The sequence below is a fragment of the Pelophylax lessonae genome, assembly GCF_965119305.1.
Source record: "Pelophylax lessonae genome assembly, chromosome: 8".
Classification (NCBI taxonomy): Eukaryota; Metazoa; Chordata; class Amphibia; order Anura; family Ranidae; genus Pelophylax; species Pelophylax lessonae.
Genome location: NC_138775.1, coordinates 63,608,710 through 63,623,586, shown reverse-complemented (window position 1 = coordinate 63,623,586; position 14,877 = coordinate 63,608,710). Strand labels below are relative to the sequence as shown.

Below are 14,877 nucleotides of genomic sequence, written 5' to 3'. Positions count from 1 at the left end.
ATTTACAAAATTTTCGGTCTTTATTTATAGCACAAAAAATAAAACCAGTGGTGATTAAATACCACCAAAAGAAAGTTATTTCTGTGAAAAAAGGCAAGACAAACATTTCATATGGGTACTGTGTTGCATGACTATGATGAGTATATTATTATTCAAAGTGTGAGCACTGATAGTTAAATTGGCCTGGTTGGGAAGGTGGTATAATTGCCCAGTAGGCAAGTGGTTAATGAAAAGAAAATAGGTTTGTACTTTGATAGCAGAGCTGAAGAAAAGACTTACGCCTTCCTAGAAACCTAGAATAAAACAGGCGTTCTGGCTGATAGCGAGTTCTCCTGGGCTCCTGTTTGATAATGTTCATTCCTCCTGCATGCAACAGTATAACCCAAGGTTTCCAAATTCTATACCTCTCAGTGAAAGAAAAACGAATTAACCTAGGTGGAAACCTTTCGTTTAAATTAAAAAAATAACTGCACATGTCAAATCCAGAAAGAGACCAGGTCTTTAAATATAATAAAATGTGTCTTTTACTTTGTATAAGAAAAAACAAAAATTACAAAAATGTCAGATATATAAATATTTCAGGTACATTACAATAGAAAAAAAAAAAATTATTTTACATTCCACTTTTGATCCCACTCAGAGCCAGAAGAGGTGTCTTGATCCGACTGGCCGTAGGAACTAATGAATAAGTTTTCCACAGGTGTCTGGTTACCGTATACCATTGATCCCAGAAATGTTTGATGTGTTAACAGGTTGAAATGGGAAATGCCCAATGACCTGCTATCATAGTCATTAAAATTAATGGAAGAATCCTCAGCTGTGTTGCCATTATCACCTGTAGTAGAACCGGCTGTGGATACTGGAGTTATAGGTTGCATGAACTCTGGGTCAATGATAGGAGTCTTTGTTGACTTCTCTATTTGAGAATCATTTTTAGCTTCTGACTTGTTTATAGTACAGTCTATTTGAGGTTCTTGCTTCACATTTGTACATACTTCAATCTGTGGCATCTCGTCCTCTGAATCTAGAGACATGTCTTCTTCCTCCTTCAGATCAGCTTCGCTGACAGCTGCATTGCAAAGAGAAGTCAAGTATAACTATACAATTATACTCACTCCTGCAGCCTTTTCATATTCAACATGCACTGGGAAAATTCATCTTCTATCACAGTGGTGCCGTGATCGTCCTTTGGGGTAGAAGTTGGGATTTTTAGAAGACAGGGGGGAGAAACAACATTAGTTCATTGGGAAATCCCAACTAGCATGCCAAAGGCTAGACACACCAGAGATTAATTTCTGGCAGTTACAAAAGGAAGCAGAAGGCAAGCTGAGAAGAAGTCTTTGCCCATTTAGTAGATCAAAGAACTAAAAATGGGATTTTTGACTTACCGTAAAACCCATTTTTCTGATGTTTGACGGACACAGCTCCTGATCTTCTTAACCATTGGGTTATACTGCCCCCTACAGGAGTAGGACACTTTATCTAGACTGGCTACGCCTATGGGCAATCCCAGGGGGTATACTCCCTCTCTCTGCTATAGGTACTCAGTTTTGTTACAGTGTCAGAAGAAAAAATCTCTACAGAGAGGTGGATGCTGCTCTGAGATGCAACCATTGGGATGTCCCAGAGCAGTGTAAAAAAATGAGGAGTGGTAACAGCAAAAAATTCCCAAGGCTAAACAGTAGCCAACCAAGCAATAGGAGCTCAACCAAAACAACTGGAGCCCACCTGAAAAAACAAAACAAAACAAAACACCTTCAAAGAGGACTAGGTCTTCTTAACAGCAGCCTGCAAACCCTTGCGGCCAAAAGGAAAATCCACTTTATAGAACCTTGTGAAAGTTTTCACAGATAACCAGGTGGCCGCCTTGCAAACCTGCGTCACCGACGCCCGATGACGGAAGGCCCAGGAGGCACTGAGTGCCCGACTAGAGTGTGCCTTGACAGGGAAAGGAGGAACCTGACCCCTGATAGAATAGGCCTGAATCACTGTCTGTCTGAACACCCTGAAGAAAGGTACTCACCAGGGAGTGTGTAGCCAAGGACCGTTGGAAGATGACTGCCAAAGCCGCCACCTGGCCCTCGATGGTACTCAAGGCCAATTTCTGTTGAACCCCCTGTTGAAGGAAGTTCAAGATCCGAGCCACAGACAGAGCGAGGATGAATCCCAAGAGACTCCTACCACGCAATATAAAAGTCTTCCACGTACGATGGTAGATCTTCCCAGAAGTAGATTTCCTAGCTTTTTACAGCGCTGGAATTACCGATTCAGACAAACCCCTATCCCTTCAGCACCTGGCTTTCAACAGCCAAGCAGTCACAGTCAGCGACTGTGAAGCAGGATGGAAGATTGGCCCTTGGCTAAGAGGAAGCTTCCAAGGAACGTCGGCTACCAGCCGCACCAGAATAGAGTACCAGGCCCACCGAGGCAACTAAGATGACTGGAATCCCTTCTGCCTCCATCCTGCGTAGAAGTCTTGGCAGAAGCTTGAAAGGAGGGAAGGCATAAATCAGACGATACTGACCCCACGGAGCCACCAGCGCGTCTGTGGCTCCCGCCAGAGGATCCCGTGACCGTGCCACAAACCTCTGCACCTTTCTGTTGAGCCAATATGTCAACAGATCCACCTCGGAGGTGCCCCACTGGAGACCCAACTGCTAAAACACAGCCTGGCATCAGTGGTGACCACGGTCCAATACAAGGGGAGGAAGGATTTGCCCTACCGGATCTCCAGAGAACGAAGCCACCAGGTCAGGGACCCTTTTGTACCCCAGCTTAGCAGGATTTGGTTGTCCAGAGACTGCGGATTCTTGTCCCATTTGATCAGAATCTTCCTTTCAGGGACCTCGTATGGGCCTCGTATGGAACTGTGCAAACGGGACCGCCCAGAAAAGTTGACACCATCAGGCCCAGCACACACATGCAAGTCTGGAGGGATGACCATCTGCTGGACAGCAGGAGGTGAATTGCAGCATGCAGATTCTGGAGTTTGTCCAGAGGAAGGAGTACTCTGGCTAAGGCCAAGTCCAGAGTCAGACCCAGATAGTCTAGCTTTGTGCAAGGAACCAAGGCAGACTTTTGAAGATTCAGAATCCAGCCAAACTCCTTCGGGGTCCGTATGTGATCTCCAGGTTTTCCATCAGCCCAGTAGGAGACTGCTCACAGAAGGGGGTAGTCCAAGTAGCCCAGTCCCACAGCTGACGTAACAATGCTTGCACCACGGCCAACACTTTAATGAAGACCTGAGGAGTGGAGGCGAGAAAGGGTAACGTCACAAACTGATGGCAGAAGTGGAGGAAGCGCTGGTGACCAACGCATATCGGAATGTGAAGGTAAACAGCCTTGAAGTCGATAAGAGGCAAGAAACTCCCCGATGCAGGGAAGCCACCACCGCGCGAACGGACTATTCTGAACTTCTGCACCCTCACAAAGCAGTTCAGCACCTTGAGATCCAGAATTGGACGCACCATGCCTTTCTTCCTGGGGACTGTAAACAGGTTTGAGTTTAAAAAAAAAAAAAAAAACCCTGAAAACGTTCCGTCGTGGGAACCGGGACGATCATCCCTTGAAGCAAAAAGGTCAAAAAGAGAGCCTGTAAGCGGACTGGGGACAGTCGCACGATGGAAGGAAAGAACTTTTCCGGAGGATAAGAATGAAACGCGATCTTGTAGCCGGACCGTATGACTTTGTGGACCCACTTGTCTTGTACCAGGGAAGTCCTCGGGTCCAGGAACCAGCGAAGACATCCCTCCACCAGAGATAGGTGAGGGTGCACCTTCATGCTTAAGGTGCCTTATACGCGGGTCTGGAGAAGCCCGCTCCACTTGCCAGACCAAGGTCGCTTGGATCCTCCAGAGGAGGCCCTGAAGTTCTTCGATCCCTTTTCAGTCGACCATGAGGGACGAAAATAGCCCTTAATAGCCTGTGGAAGAAAAGGAAGATCTGTCAAGGCCTTTGTAGAAGTCTGGTTCACAGACCAGCATTTGAGCCAAAAGACCCGCTGAAAGACCACTGCTGAGCTGAGCCACTAGGAGAGCCACATCCAAAGAGGCATTACAGAAACTGCAGCCCCTGTGAGACGATTAACTCACAGGCCAGACTCTGCCCGGTGGGGCTATGTCGCTGCCGACCTAGCGCAGAGTTGAGGTCTGTGTGCTCTTGCCAGACTGGGGTGACCATTGGATCTAGATTATCCAGCCCATCACCCAGTCCGGCAGTTGATTGTAGATCTTACAGGGAAAAAAAAAACAGGAGAAAAAAAATTCTAAAAAGAAAAAAAAAAAAAAAAAACTTACCAGAACCAGAGATCCCAGCAAGGAACTAGGTCCTTACTCCTGACTAAACAGAAAAAAAAAACGAGTACCTATAGCAGAGAGAGGGCGTATAACCCCCTGAGACGGCTCATAGGCGTAGCCAGACATTTTCTGCCTAGTGTCCTACTCCTGTAGGAGGCAGTTATATATAACACAATGGTTAAGATAGTCAGGAGCTGTGTCCGTCAATGAACGAAAGTGGAAACACCTACAGGGATTGCCAGAAGTACCCGCAGCACAAGATTGCATTTGATTTGATTAAGTTAAGTAAATTAAACGAAAACCAACAGCCACATGAATTTCCAATAGCAAGTGAACATATATGCAAATTGTTAATACACACTGGTAAATTAGTAGTATTATTCGATTTTCCCCCTAAAGACCAATGAACCTAAAATGCAAGCTGATCTGAAAAGGAGTGCTGTACTACAGATAAAAAACCTGGGGCCAGTATAAGAGCTAAAAAGTAATGGAATAAATAAGATTCCAAAGAGTACATCTGCCCTTCAGGTTTTCTAAAAACAAGAATAGTTTTGTTTGTTATGCAAGTCTGTGGAAGTGTCAGACAGTGTCCGTATTCTTATATGATGAGGCCGTTTGTCACTGAATAGAAAAGGAGCCTCAAAACATGTCTTCGAAAAGCGCCACAAATTAACAAAACTTGAATAAGTGCACTTTCAGCACTTTACTCTTACTGCACTACAACAGGTGCCTGTTTGGCTGATAACCAGGAGTTTCAGACATGAGTACTTCATCCCAAAAGCAATGTTGTGACCTCCTCCTCCTCTTCCGGCAGCAGCTTGTCACAGCCACCACTAGGATGCTGCAAAAGGGTGGAAAACTGAGGTTATTTAATTGGGATAATGGAGCAGTCTGTCTTCCTTACTTTCAGTTGCCTCTATTAGTGGCTGGAAGAAAAGGATGCACCATGCCATGCTGCTAGTTCCATGTTTAAAACTGGTACTCTCCTTGGAACTGACTTATTCAAACCAGCTGCAGGAGGGAATAAGACTTCAGGCTATTTCAAAATGTGTTTAGACAGCACCATCCAAACACTTAAGTTAGTAGGACCCCTTTTATGCAGTACATGGTCAATAACTGCAGAACTGCTATTGCAAATTCTATACCTGAAAAATTCACAAGTTACATAGCAATTTCTGCAAAAAGTGCTGCAGTACTAAATTTTACTTGCAGATAAACAATGGGGAAACTCCCATGTAGAAGAAAATCAACTACAGGTTGGGATTAATCTGCACATTTCTGAGACTAAATCAAAATTATTGGGAGAATATTTATATTATATATATATATTTATATATATATATATATATATATATATACACACATACAAATATTATATATATATATATATATATATATATATATATATATATATATATATATATATACACACATACAAATATTATATATATATATATATATATATATATATATATATATATATATATATATATACACACACACACACACACACACATTATATATTATATACATATCACAGTTTGTGAACTGCAGCAGTAGCAAGATTTTGGGATCCCTTGAAAGTGACTGCACCTACTGTATTGCACTGCACTTTTTATAATTGTTAGGATTTGTTTTTTGTTCAATAATTTTTATTGATTTGAGTAGCAGCAAATACAAAGCCACTGAAAGAACAGACACGTGCTTGGCACTCAGGCCAGCTGTACAAAATGATCAGATTCCAAATGTCTGGATAATCGCAATAAAGTGAGGCGAGCGATATGGTGTCTCAGGGACTTTGCGGGGATTCATCATTAGATCAGAGGGTGAACTGTAAATGGTAAGGGGGAAGATGAAAGGAATAACAGATGGAGGTGTGGGGAGGAGCATCGCAGAGGTTCTTAGGACCAAAGCTCCAACCTGCATAGATGGGTCAAGGTCTCCTAGATCCAGTGGATGGTGGTCAAAATTAGTTGGCATAAAAATTTGAGATCCATGGGTCTCAAGTTTTATGAAAGCTATGCACTGTATCAGTGAGTTTAGCTGTCAGTTTGTCGGAAATGAGCATCCAATGGATTCTGGATTCTACTGCTGCCAGAGAAAGGGAGTCCAACAGCCACGCTTTAGCGATTTGTTTAGTGGCCATAAAATATGGGTAGACAGCCTAAACAGTTTGCAAAGCCATCAAGTTTTGAGCTAAGTAGTGACTTTCTAGGGAGCATTGCAATATTGACTACAAAGGGAATTTGTAACATGTCAGACTTTCTGGGAACACAACTCTGATTTTCTAAATGTGATGCCATTGCTGTGGTTCTAATGTTATGCGGAGATCTGCTTCCCACTTCTGCATGTAGGTGTGATGGAGTGGTGAGGAGCCAGCAGAGTTTAGCAGAGCAATCAAGTCCCGGGAGTGCAGATCCTTACAGGAACGCTGTTCATAGGGCGTCAAAGTCATTACCTTGTCAGGGGCTGGAACCAAACACTCTGTAGTTTGTGATTCACTTTGTAAGGTGTGCAATGATTTAGGGCCAACGGAGGTCAGGAGGTCCTGGTGTGAAAGCTGGGTTACCCAAGAGGAACATTAAAGTAGAACTATAGGCAAAACGTTTTTTTCTTTTTCATTTTGGACAGAGCAAGGGAGAGAGTCATACCCCCTTGTCTTTTTTGCGATCTGTGTCCCATTGGGGAGATTTGCCTTTACTTCCTATCCCATAGCCAAACAGGAAGCGAGAGGAAATCTATAAATTAAGGGAATTCCTTGGGCACCCCCAGGTCACCAGAACTAGTGTCCTCATTGGAAGATTTCCCCTCTTACTTTTCTGGGGACAACCAAAAATGTGGAATTTTCTTTCACTTTCAATTATAATGGTAAACAGGACAAAGAAGGGTGAATCTCCCCAACAGGGACACAGACAGCAATAAAAAACTTACAAGTGTTCTAAACCCTCTCCCCTCTATCCAAAACGTAAAAAAAAAAAAAAAAAAAACTTACGGTCATCCCAAATAGATAGGCAGTGTGAGGTCACTGGGTTTTAGAGGGAAGGTCTGCAATGCAGAAGTATCCAAAGGTGATTACTAATTGGTATAGGAGCACAGTCTGCCACTTCAAGGGATTCCCAAAGAGGTATATTGGTGAGAGTGGCCAATTCGCCTGACTGCTAATACTTTTGCAGATATAGAACTCCCAGTCCGCAGTGACGGGACTGGTAGAGAGTTTGGTTAGCCACTCGTGGTCTTTGGTAGTGCCAGATAAATTTAAGAAGCTGTTGGAGGTTCTGGAGGATTGGATTTTGGATTCTAACGAGTAGCGCCTGAAATATGTACAGCAATTTTGGCAATGTGTCATCTTGATAGCGGCTATGCCGCCAAGCCAAGATAGTGGGTAATCCCTCCAAGCAGCTAGTAAGGTTTTCAGTTTGCTAAAAAGGGGTGGTTAGTTGGTGGTATAGAGGGTGTTGTAGTAAGGGTTGAGGTATACTGCAAAGTATGACGCATTTGGAATCCCAATGGAAAGGAAAGGTTTTCTGCAGAGTCTGCCTGTACCAGTGGTACTGAAATATATAAATGAACAGTGTTGGTAATTGCACTGTTGTAAAACCATAAAACTTAAATACTCAAACACATATATTCTCATATAATAGGGGGGTACACGCCCCTGAGGAAGTCACGTGTATGTGGTGCAATGCCTAGGGCGTGTACAGAGCGGAGGCATACTGGACGTGACGCAATTGTACAAGCTCTGCGCTCGTGGATTTTATGTACAGTACTGTCTTGCAATAAGTGAGTAATTTGACTGTTTACCTATTAACCACTTAAGGACCAAGCCCATTTCTGACATGTTTTTTACAAGTTAAAATATGTATTTTTAGCTAGAAAATTGCTTAGAACTCCCAATTATATATCTTAGCAAAGACTCTGGAGAATAAAATGATGATCGTTGCAATATCTTTTTGTCACGCGGTATTTGCGCAGCGGTCTTACAAATGCCATTTGTATATTGTGAAAGCTGTCATGCAGAGTAAATAGATACCAAAAACATGTTACAGTTTAAAATCGCGCACACCCGCAGAATGGCGACAACCTACGGTACATAAAAATCTCCATAGGCGACGCTTTAAAATTTAACGGTTGCCAGATTACAATTACAGCGTAGATTTTTTTAGATTTATTGCTCTTACAATCACGGCGATACCTCACACGTGTGGTTTGAATGGCGCTTTCATTTGCGGGCGCGACTTACGTATGCGTTTTACGACGACGCTTTAAAATTTTTATTTTTTTTTCTATTTATTTAATTTTAACAGTTTTTATAAAAAAAAAAAAAAAAAATCTGATCACTTTTATTGCTGTCACAAGCAATGTAAACATCCCTTGTGACAGTAATAGGCAGTGACAGGTATCGGGGGGTCTAAAAGACCCCGGATGCCTCCACTGCACTTCAATGTATTCAAAATGCAGAAATCTGCATTTTTGAATATTGACAGTTTTCTAAATTTGGCGCCTTTAGCCGAGTAACCCAGCCGTGGCATCATCACACCGCTTCCGGGTTACTGCATCGGCCGTTATCACCTAAAAGCCGACCGCGGGCTCTAACACATGGTATCTGTATGCTGCCTCTAGCTGCAGGCATCAACCCGGTACAACCACTTCTCTGAGCCGACGTAGGGCTACGTCGATTTGGGGGAAGTGGTTAAACATTAACATTACACCATGGGGAGACTTCTTTTACATTTACAACTACAGTACATGGAGTACATCAGGAGGGACCATCCGAAGTACAATAGAGGAAACAGCACTTACCATGGAGATCTTTCTAAGGAGGACAGCTCTAAGGAGGACCTCCAGAGGCAGGAGCACAGACCAAGTCACAGCTAAAATATCTACAGATGCTGTTTACTCAGTAAGGTGAGAGGCTAAGGAGATGTAACAGCACTGGGAAGAGTAGACATCAGACATTTTTTTGGTAAAGGGATACAATATCCCCAAATCCCAACAGTTTACAGATGAATTTTAATTGTTTGCTTATCACAAATGTCATGTAATGTCACTGTATTGAATGGAGCTATAATTCACAATCTTTTGGCACTGATTATTTTGAAGTTTGCATTTATTGTATTTTATGAGAAATTATATGTACTTGAGTATTTAAGTTTATTATTGATTTCATGGTTTTACAACAGCGCAATACCAACACTGTTTTCATTTATTCTTTATTAGTCACGGTTTAACTAATTCGATGTCTGCAGCAGTTGGTATACCATTTAGAGTGATCGCACGGAAGCACACGGTTCACACTAAAAATATTTAAGATATGGGACTTTCTATGGTTGACATGGAGACATGAGATATTACTAAACTTAGATACGAATGCCATCAAGTTGGGAAGCGTGATGATCGGGTTAATGATCAACAGGAGAATGTCATCAACAAACAGGCTTAGTTTATGGTGACCCCTGCCACTGTAAGGCCAGTGATCTCTGGATGTGATCGAACGAGTTGCACTACTGGCTCTATGGGAAGGGCGAAGAGCAAGAGGGGATAGCTAGAATGTACTAGAGTACATTCTATATGAAGTTTCCATCAGCAGTACATCCAAATCTTACAGCAACATGAAGTAGACTGAAAGTTTCCACAAGCAGTACATCCAAATCTTACAGCAACCTAAATTTGTTCAATTTGTCTGCAGATAAATTAAATGCCATTTTGGTTGATGCATTTCGAAGCACTCTTTAAACTGCTATGGGATTCTTATTTTTAATTTTAAGCAGCTTGCATTTTGGTCTCGTCTAGAATGTTTTTTTTTTTTTTTTTCACTTAAATCTGTTGACAATCATTTATTCAAAGCAGTATATTAAAAGAAGAACTCGTGTCTAAACAATATGCATCCATATTTTATGTCAAAGCTACTTAGCTCTCTAAATACAATAGTAGTAGTTGAGGGAGTATTAATGATTCAAGCTGTTACCTTGTAAAAACAGGTCTCAGAATTTGTCTCGCCAATTCTGTTTAGCATTGCCTTGCCTTATGACCGAACTTATAAATGTCCCCATTTTTTATTCCTGCACATATGTATGACTCTTGAAGACTTAAGGACCAGAAAAGAGTCACTTTTTTTACAGGAATCTCTTCTTTTGTAAAGTTGTACTGTGGTTATGTTGCCAGCTTAGATGCCAATATTGCTTAGTGAAGTTCTTCTTTACATATCAGTAATATAATTTTTAAAAGCTACAAATAACACATTTTAAATACCTTTCTGGTTCTCTTGATTTACCAGCTGTGATAAGCAATGCTCTTCATTGCTGGAGTTATGGTGACCAACAAGATCTGTAAGATTATTAATGAACTCATTCATGCTTGTTACTAGAATTCCATTTTCAGCATGACTGGAAAACAATGATTTGTCCTTTTCTGCAACAGATATAGGAAAACGTAAATAAAATATAGTTCTACAGTTAACTAGAATGTTACTGACAAGGAAGTGTAGTAATATTTACCAGTCAGGAAAATTAGGTGTCTCTGCTGTATGTTCTGAACCTGAAGTTTGATCAGACAGTCCAGCTCAGGTGCTTGTCTGGTCTGAGAATCGCACATATGATAAGCCAGGATCTCCACCAGATGCTTCTTTTGATAGGTGTTCAAGAGTGTCAATATATTCAGGGCAGTTTTGTTTACCCTAAAAAGGGGAAAATAATAGAAGACATATTTCCAGTCCATAGATCAGTTTTTACTTGACAAAGCCTAAATGCAGGTTATCTGTCAACTGCATTGATTGAACTGCTGTAAGAAAGGAGGATGCATCCTACATTTTAGTCTGGTTAATTTTACTGCAATTTTACTGCAGCGCCAACTAGGGCTGAAACGAATTGATTGTGAAAATAGTCGTTAACTATTTTCAAAATCGATTAGTTGGTCAGCTGATTAGTTGGCCTGCATACAGAATGCATTGTTTACATATCAGGAAATGCAGTGAAGCACACATACAGCTCAGTACACCATCCATACATGTAAGTGTCTTAGAACTTGTAGATGTGTGAGGAGCAATGCCTTATTGGACATGTTGTCCTGGGCAGGAAGTGAGTGGTTTTAAAGGTAGAAGTTTTTTTTTACCTTGCTATAGGGGCACTCTGCACTATATTTTGCAGCTTGCTATTGGGGCACTGTGAAGGCAGGAGGAGTCAGAAGCATCAGTGGGGGACCCCAGAAGAGGAGAATCAGGGCTGCTCTATGCAAAACCATTACACAGGACAGGTAAGAATAACTTTTTTTGATTAGGGAAAAAAAAAGAATCACTTTAAAGACTCTGTGCAGGGGAGATCAGAATCTGAACCCAGAGAAGGTGGAGGCTGATACTGGAGGTAATATAAGGCATTGCAATTACATTTAAAGTCACATTTTACCAGTATTCTATTTCAAATGTTCATATCTGTGAAAAAGGCTCAGCTTTTAGTACTACTTTAACATAAAAGATTTATATCTCCCTTCCACACTTCATATAGCTTCATGTCTGACTTCTAGTTAAAATGCCCACACATCATACTTCTGGGTGTATTTACTCTTATGATACATGTAATATATTTTATTACTTTCACTGTTTCACAGTATAAATGAACCCCTTATAGCAGTGGTCCTCAACCCTGGTCCTCAGGGCCCACTAACAGGCCAGGTTTGCAAGATAACTGAAATACATCCCAGGTGATATAATTTGCTGCTCAGTGATTGCAGTATTCTAGTCTGCATCTCCCCAAGGTAATACCTAAAATCTGGCCTGTTAGTGGGTCCTGAGGACTGGAGTTGAGGACCACTGCCTTATAGTATCGATCTGCTCTTTTTGTACTAGAAGGGGGTCATTTTAGTATTTTTAACCCCATTATGACAGGCGATACAAAAAAAAAAAAAAAAAAAGCATGCTGCTGCTGCTAAACATCTTAGGCCTGGTTCACACTGATGTGTTTATTGGTGTTTTTTAAAGAAACGCGCTACAGTTCATTAACATGGTTTCCTATGGGACACGTTCACATCTATGCTTTTTTCAGCCTCTGCGAATTTGGAATGGGTCAAGGGCTTTTTTCAAAGCAAAACTTCACTTTTTTTCCCTTTTTTGGTTCAATAGACTTCAATGGAGAAGCTGCAGAAAAGCATGTAGTGCGTTTTTGCCACGATTTGTGTTTTTTTAATCTGTCCAACAACAAATTAGGCAAAAAAAAAAAAAAAAAAGCATAATCTATAAAAAAAAAAAATAACAGCAAAACCACGGGCGCAAAACGCACAGCAAAAAGCATTGCAGAAACGGATCAAAAGCAAACTGAATAGGTGTGAACCGGAGCCTTATGTTGACCATACACGTATCGATTTTTGGATGAGAATATATATACGAAAAATCTTTGTACATTCACTGAGTGAAAGAATGTACTTTGAAATATTTTAATTGCTTTTAAGTTTTAAAATTAAAGTAATTTCTGAACAAAAACCACATACAATGCCCGAAAACGGTCGATTTGACCCCACTAACGATAAGATTACATTTTTTGAAGGAAGACATTGTTTTTGTATGGCCAGCATATATGAAAGCAGGCGCAGGGAGCTTTTATCAAGCCACTTGCCTATAAGGGTGCCCACCATACATAATATATTACAGTTCTGTCTAAAAATCTGTAAAACAGTCTATTTTTTTCCTTTATAAAAAAAATTTGATCTCAGAGTCTGATGATATTTACCAGATTCAACCTCTAATAGTATATACATTATATCTCTTCTGTCTGTTATTCTTAGAGTGGATTAGAGATTGTGCTCCGTAACCATATAGTTATATTTACCACTGCATTTAGGAGTTTAAGAGTTTTAGCTATTTAAGAATAAATTGCCTTTTTTTTAAACTTTACATAATAACTAAAATATAAATCTCACTTTTATTTAAAGGTTATTATACGATTAATTGAAACAATATTGGGCCAACTAATCGATTATGAAAATCATTAGTTGCAGCCCTACACCCAACCCTGACCAGGGATTTTATCCCCAAACACCCTTATAGTTAGTTAATGCAGAAATGTAAAAAAAATAAAAACAAACAATTTAATGGTCTAAATACCTTCCTAAAATGTATAGTCCAATGAAAATTTCAAGTCCTGGATTTTTTTTTATACAGCAAAGCTCCCATTTTGGGCTATGCCCAACATAGGCCATTAGCTTACATCTATCAGACAACTCACCTCCCCAATTCCTTCAGTTTCTTTTGAAATTTGCAGTGGATTTTCCATTGCCATTTTCCATCAGGACTGTCAATTTGCTCCAGAAACATCAAAAATTTTTTAAGAACATCTATAGATAAAAAAAAAAAAAGCTGAGTTATAGGGCAACTACTCAGACAAAGCTTAAAACGTTTAATATAAACTTCTTGTGGCTCACCAGTGCTAGGAGATTACAGGTACTGCAAAAAGCTCAATATCACACATTAAAGTGGAGTTCCACCCATTTTTGGAACTTTAGATCTATGTAATCCCCTTTAAAATGGCTTTTACCAATGGAAACTTTTTTTTTTTTTTTTGCTAGCCAAAATTTCTGCTTTATTCCTCCTCTCCTCACTTCCGGGTCCGATCGGCAATGACGTCATTCGGCGATTCGCAGTGTGTGCTGGGATGTATTCTATTCCAGAAATCTCGCAGGAGCTGAGCTGTACTGAGCCGTGCCTGCCCCGCCTCCTCTCATTGAGTTGTATTGTATGCCATGTATTCAGGCCGTTCTCTGCCCCGCCTCCTCATTGAGTTGTATTGTATGCAATGTATTAAGGCCGTTCTCTGCCCCGCCTCCTCTCATTGAGTTGTATTGTATGCCATGTATTCAGGCCGTTCTCTGCCCCGCCTCGCCTCCTCTAAGTGAGCGAGGACTGAAATCATTATATCCTTACTGAGCTTACTGAGCTCACTGAGAGGGGGCGGGGCGGAGGCGGGGCAGAGAATGGCCTGAATACATGGCATACAATCCAACTCACAGAGGAGGCGGGGCGGAGGCGGGGCAGAGAACGGCCTAAATACATTGCATACAATACAACTCAATGAGAGGCAGGCGGAGGCGGGGCAGAGAACGGCCTGAATAAATGGCATACAATACAACTCGAGAGGAGGCGGGGCGGAGGCGGGGCAGGCACGGCTCAGTACAGCTCAGCTCCTGCGAGATTTCTGGAATAGAATACATCCCAGCACACACTGCGAATCGCCGAATGACGTCATCGCCGATCGGACCCGGAAGTGAGGAGAGGAGGAATAAAGCAGAAATTAAGGTATTTACTAGCAAAAAAAAAAAAAAAAGTTTCCATTGGTAAAAGCCATTTTAAAGGGGATTACATAGATCTATGTATTCCAACCTATTAAAAATAGGTGGAACTCCCGCTTTAACAGCATTCCTTGAATAGAGCCTTTTAAAAGGAAACCTGTTCTGAAAGACTATTGAAGCTGCCATTGAAAACGTCTTTTGAAAATGCCAGTTACCGGGCTGCAATGCTGATATAAAGGCTTCAGTACTATGATGCACTGTCCTGGAACAATTATGCAAGAGTGACAAGAGTTCTAAATTCCAGGTCAGTGGC

The 14,877-nt window shown here is 41.2% G+C and overlaps 1 protein-coding gene across 1 annotated transcript in view; it reads right to left on the bottom strand.

Annotated features, from left to right (window-relative positions):
• Nucleotides 1–500: 500 nt before the first annotated feature.
• The window catches only part of TASOR (transcription activation suppressor), a 123,550-nt gene continuing 109,173 nt past the window's right edge, over nt 501–14,877 (bottom strand). Inside the window, exons 21-24 of the mRNA XM_082265035.1 lie at nt 13,505–13,613; nt 10,790–10,968; nt 10,545–10,703; nt 501–1,069 (exon numbers count right to left, since the gene is read on the bottom strand). Of these exons, the coding sequence (XP_082121161.1) occupies nt 609–1,069; nt 10,545–10,703; nt 10,790–10,968; nt 13,505–13,613 (908 nt within the window). The 3' untranslated portion in view covers nt 501–608. The remainder of the gene's footprint in view (nt 1,070–10,544; nt 10,704–10,789; nt 10,969–13,504; nt 13,614–14,877) is intronic.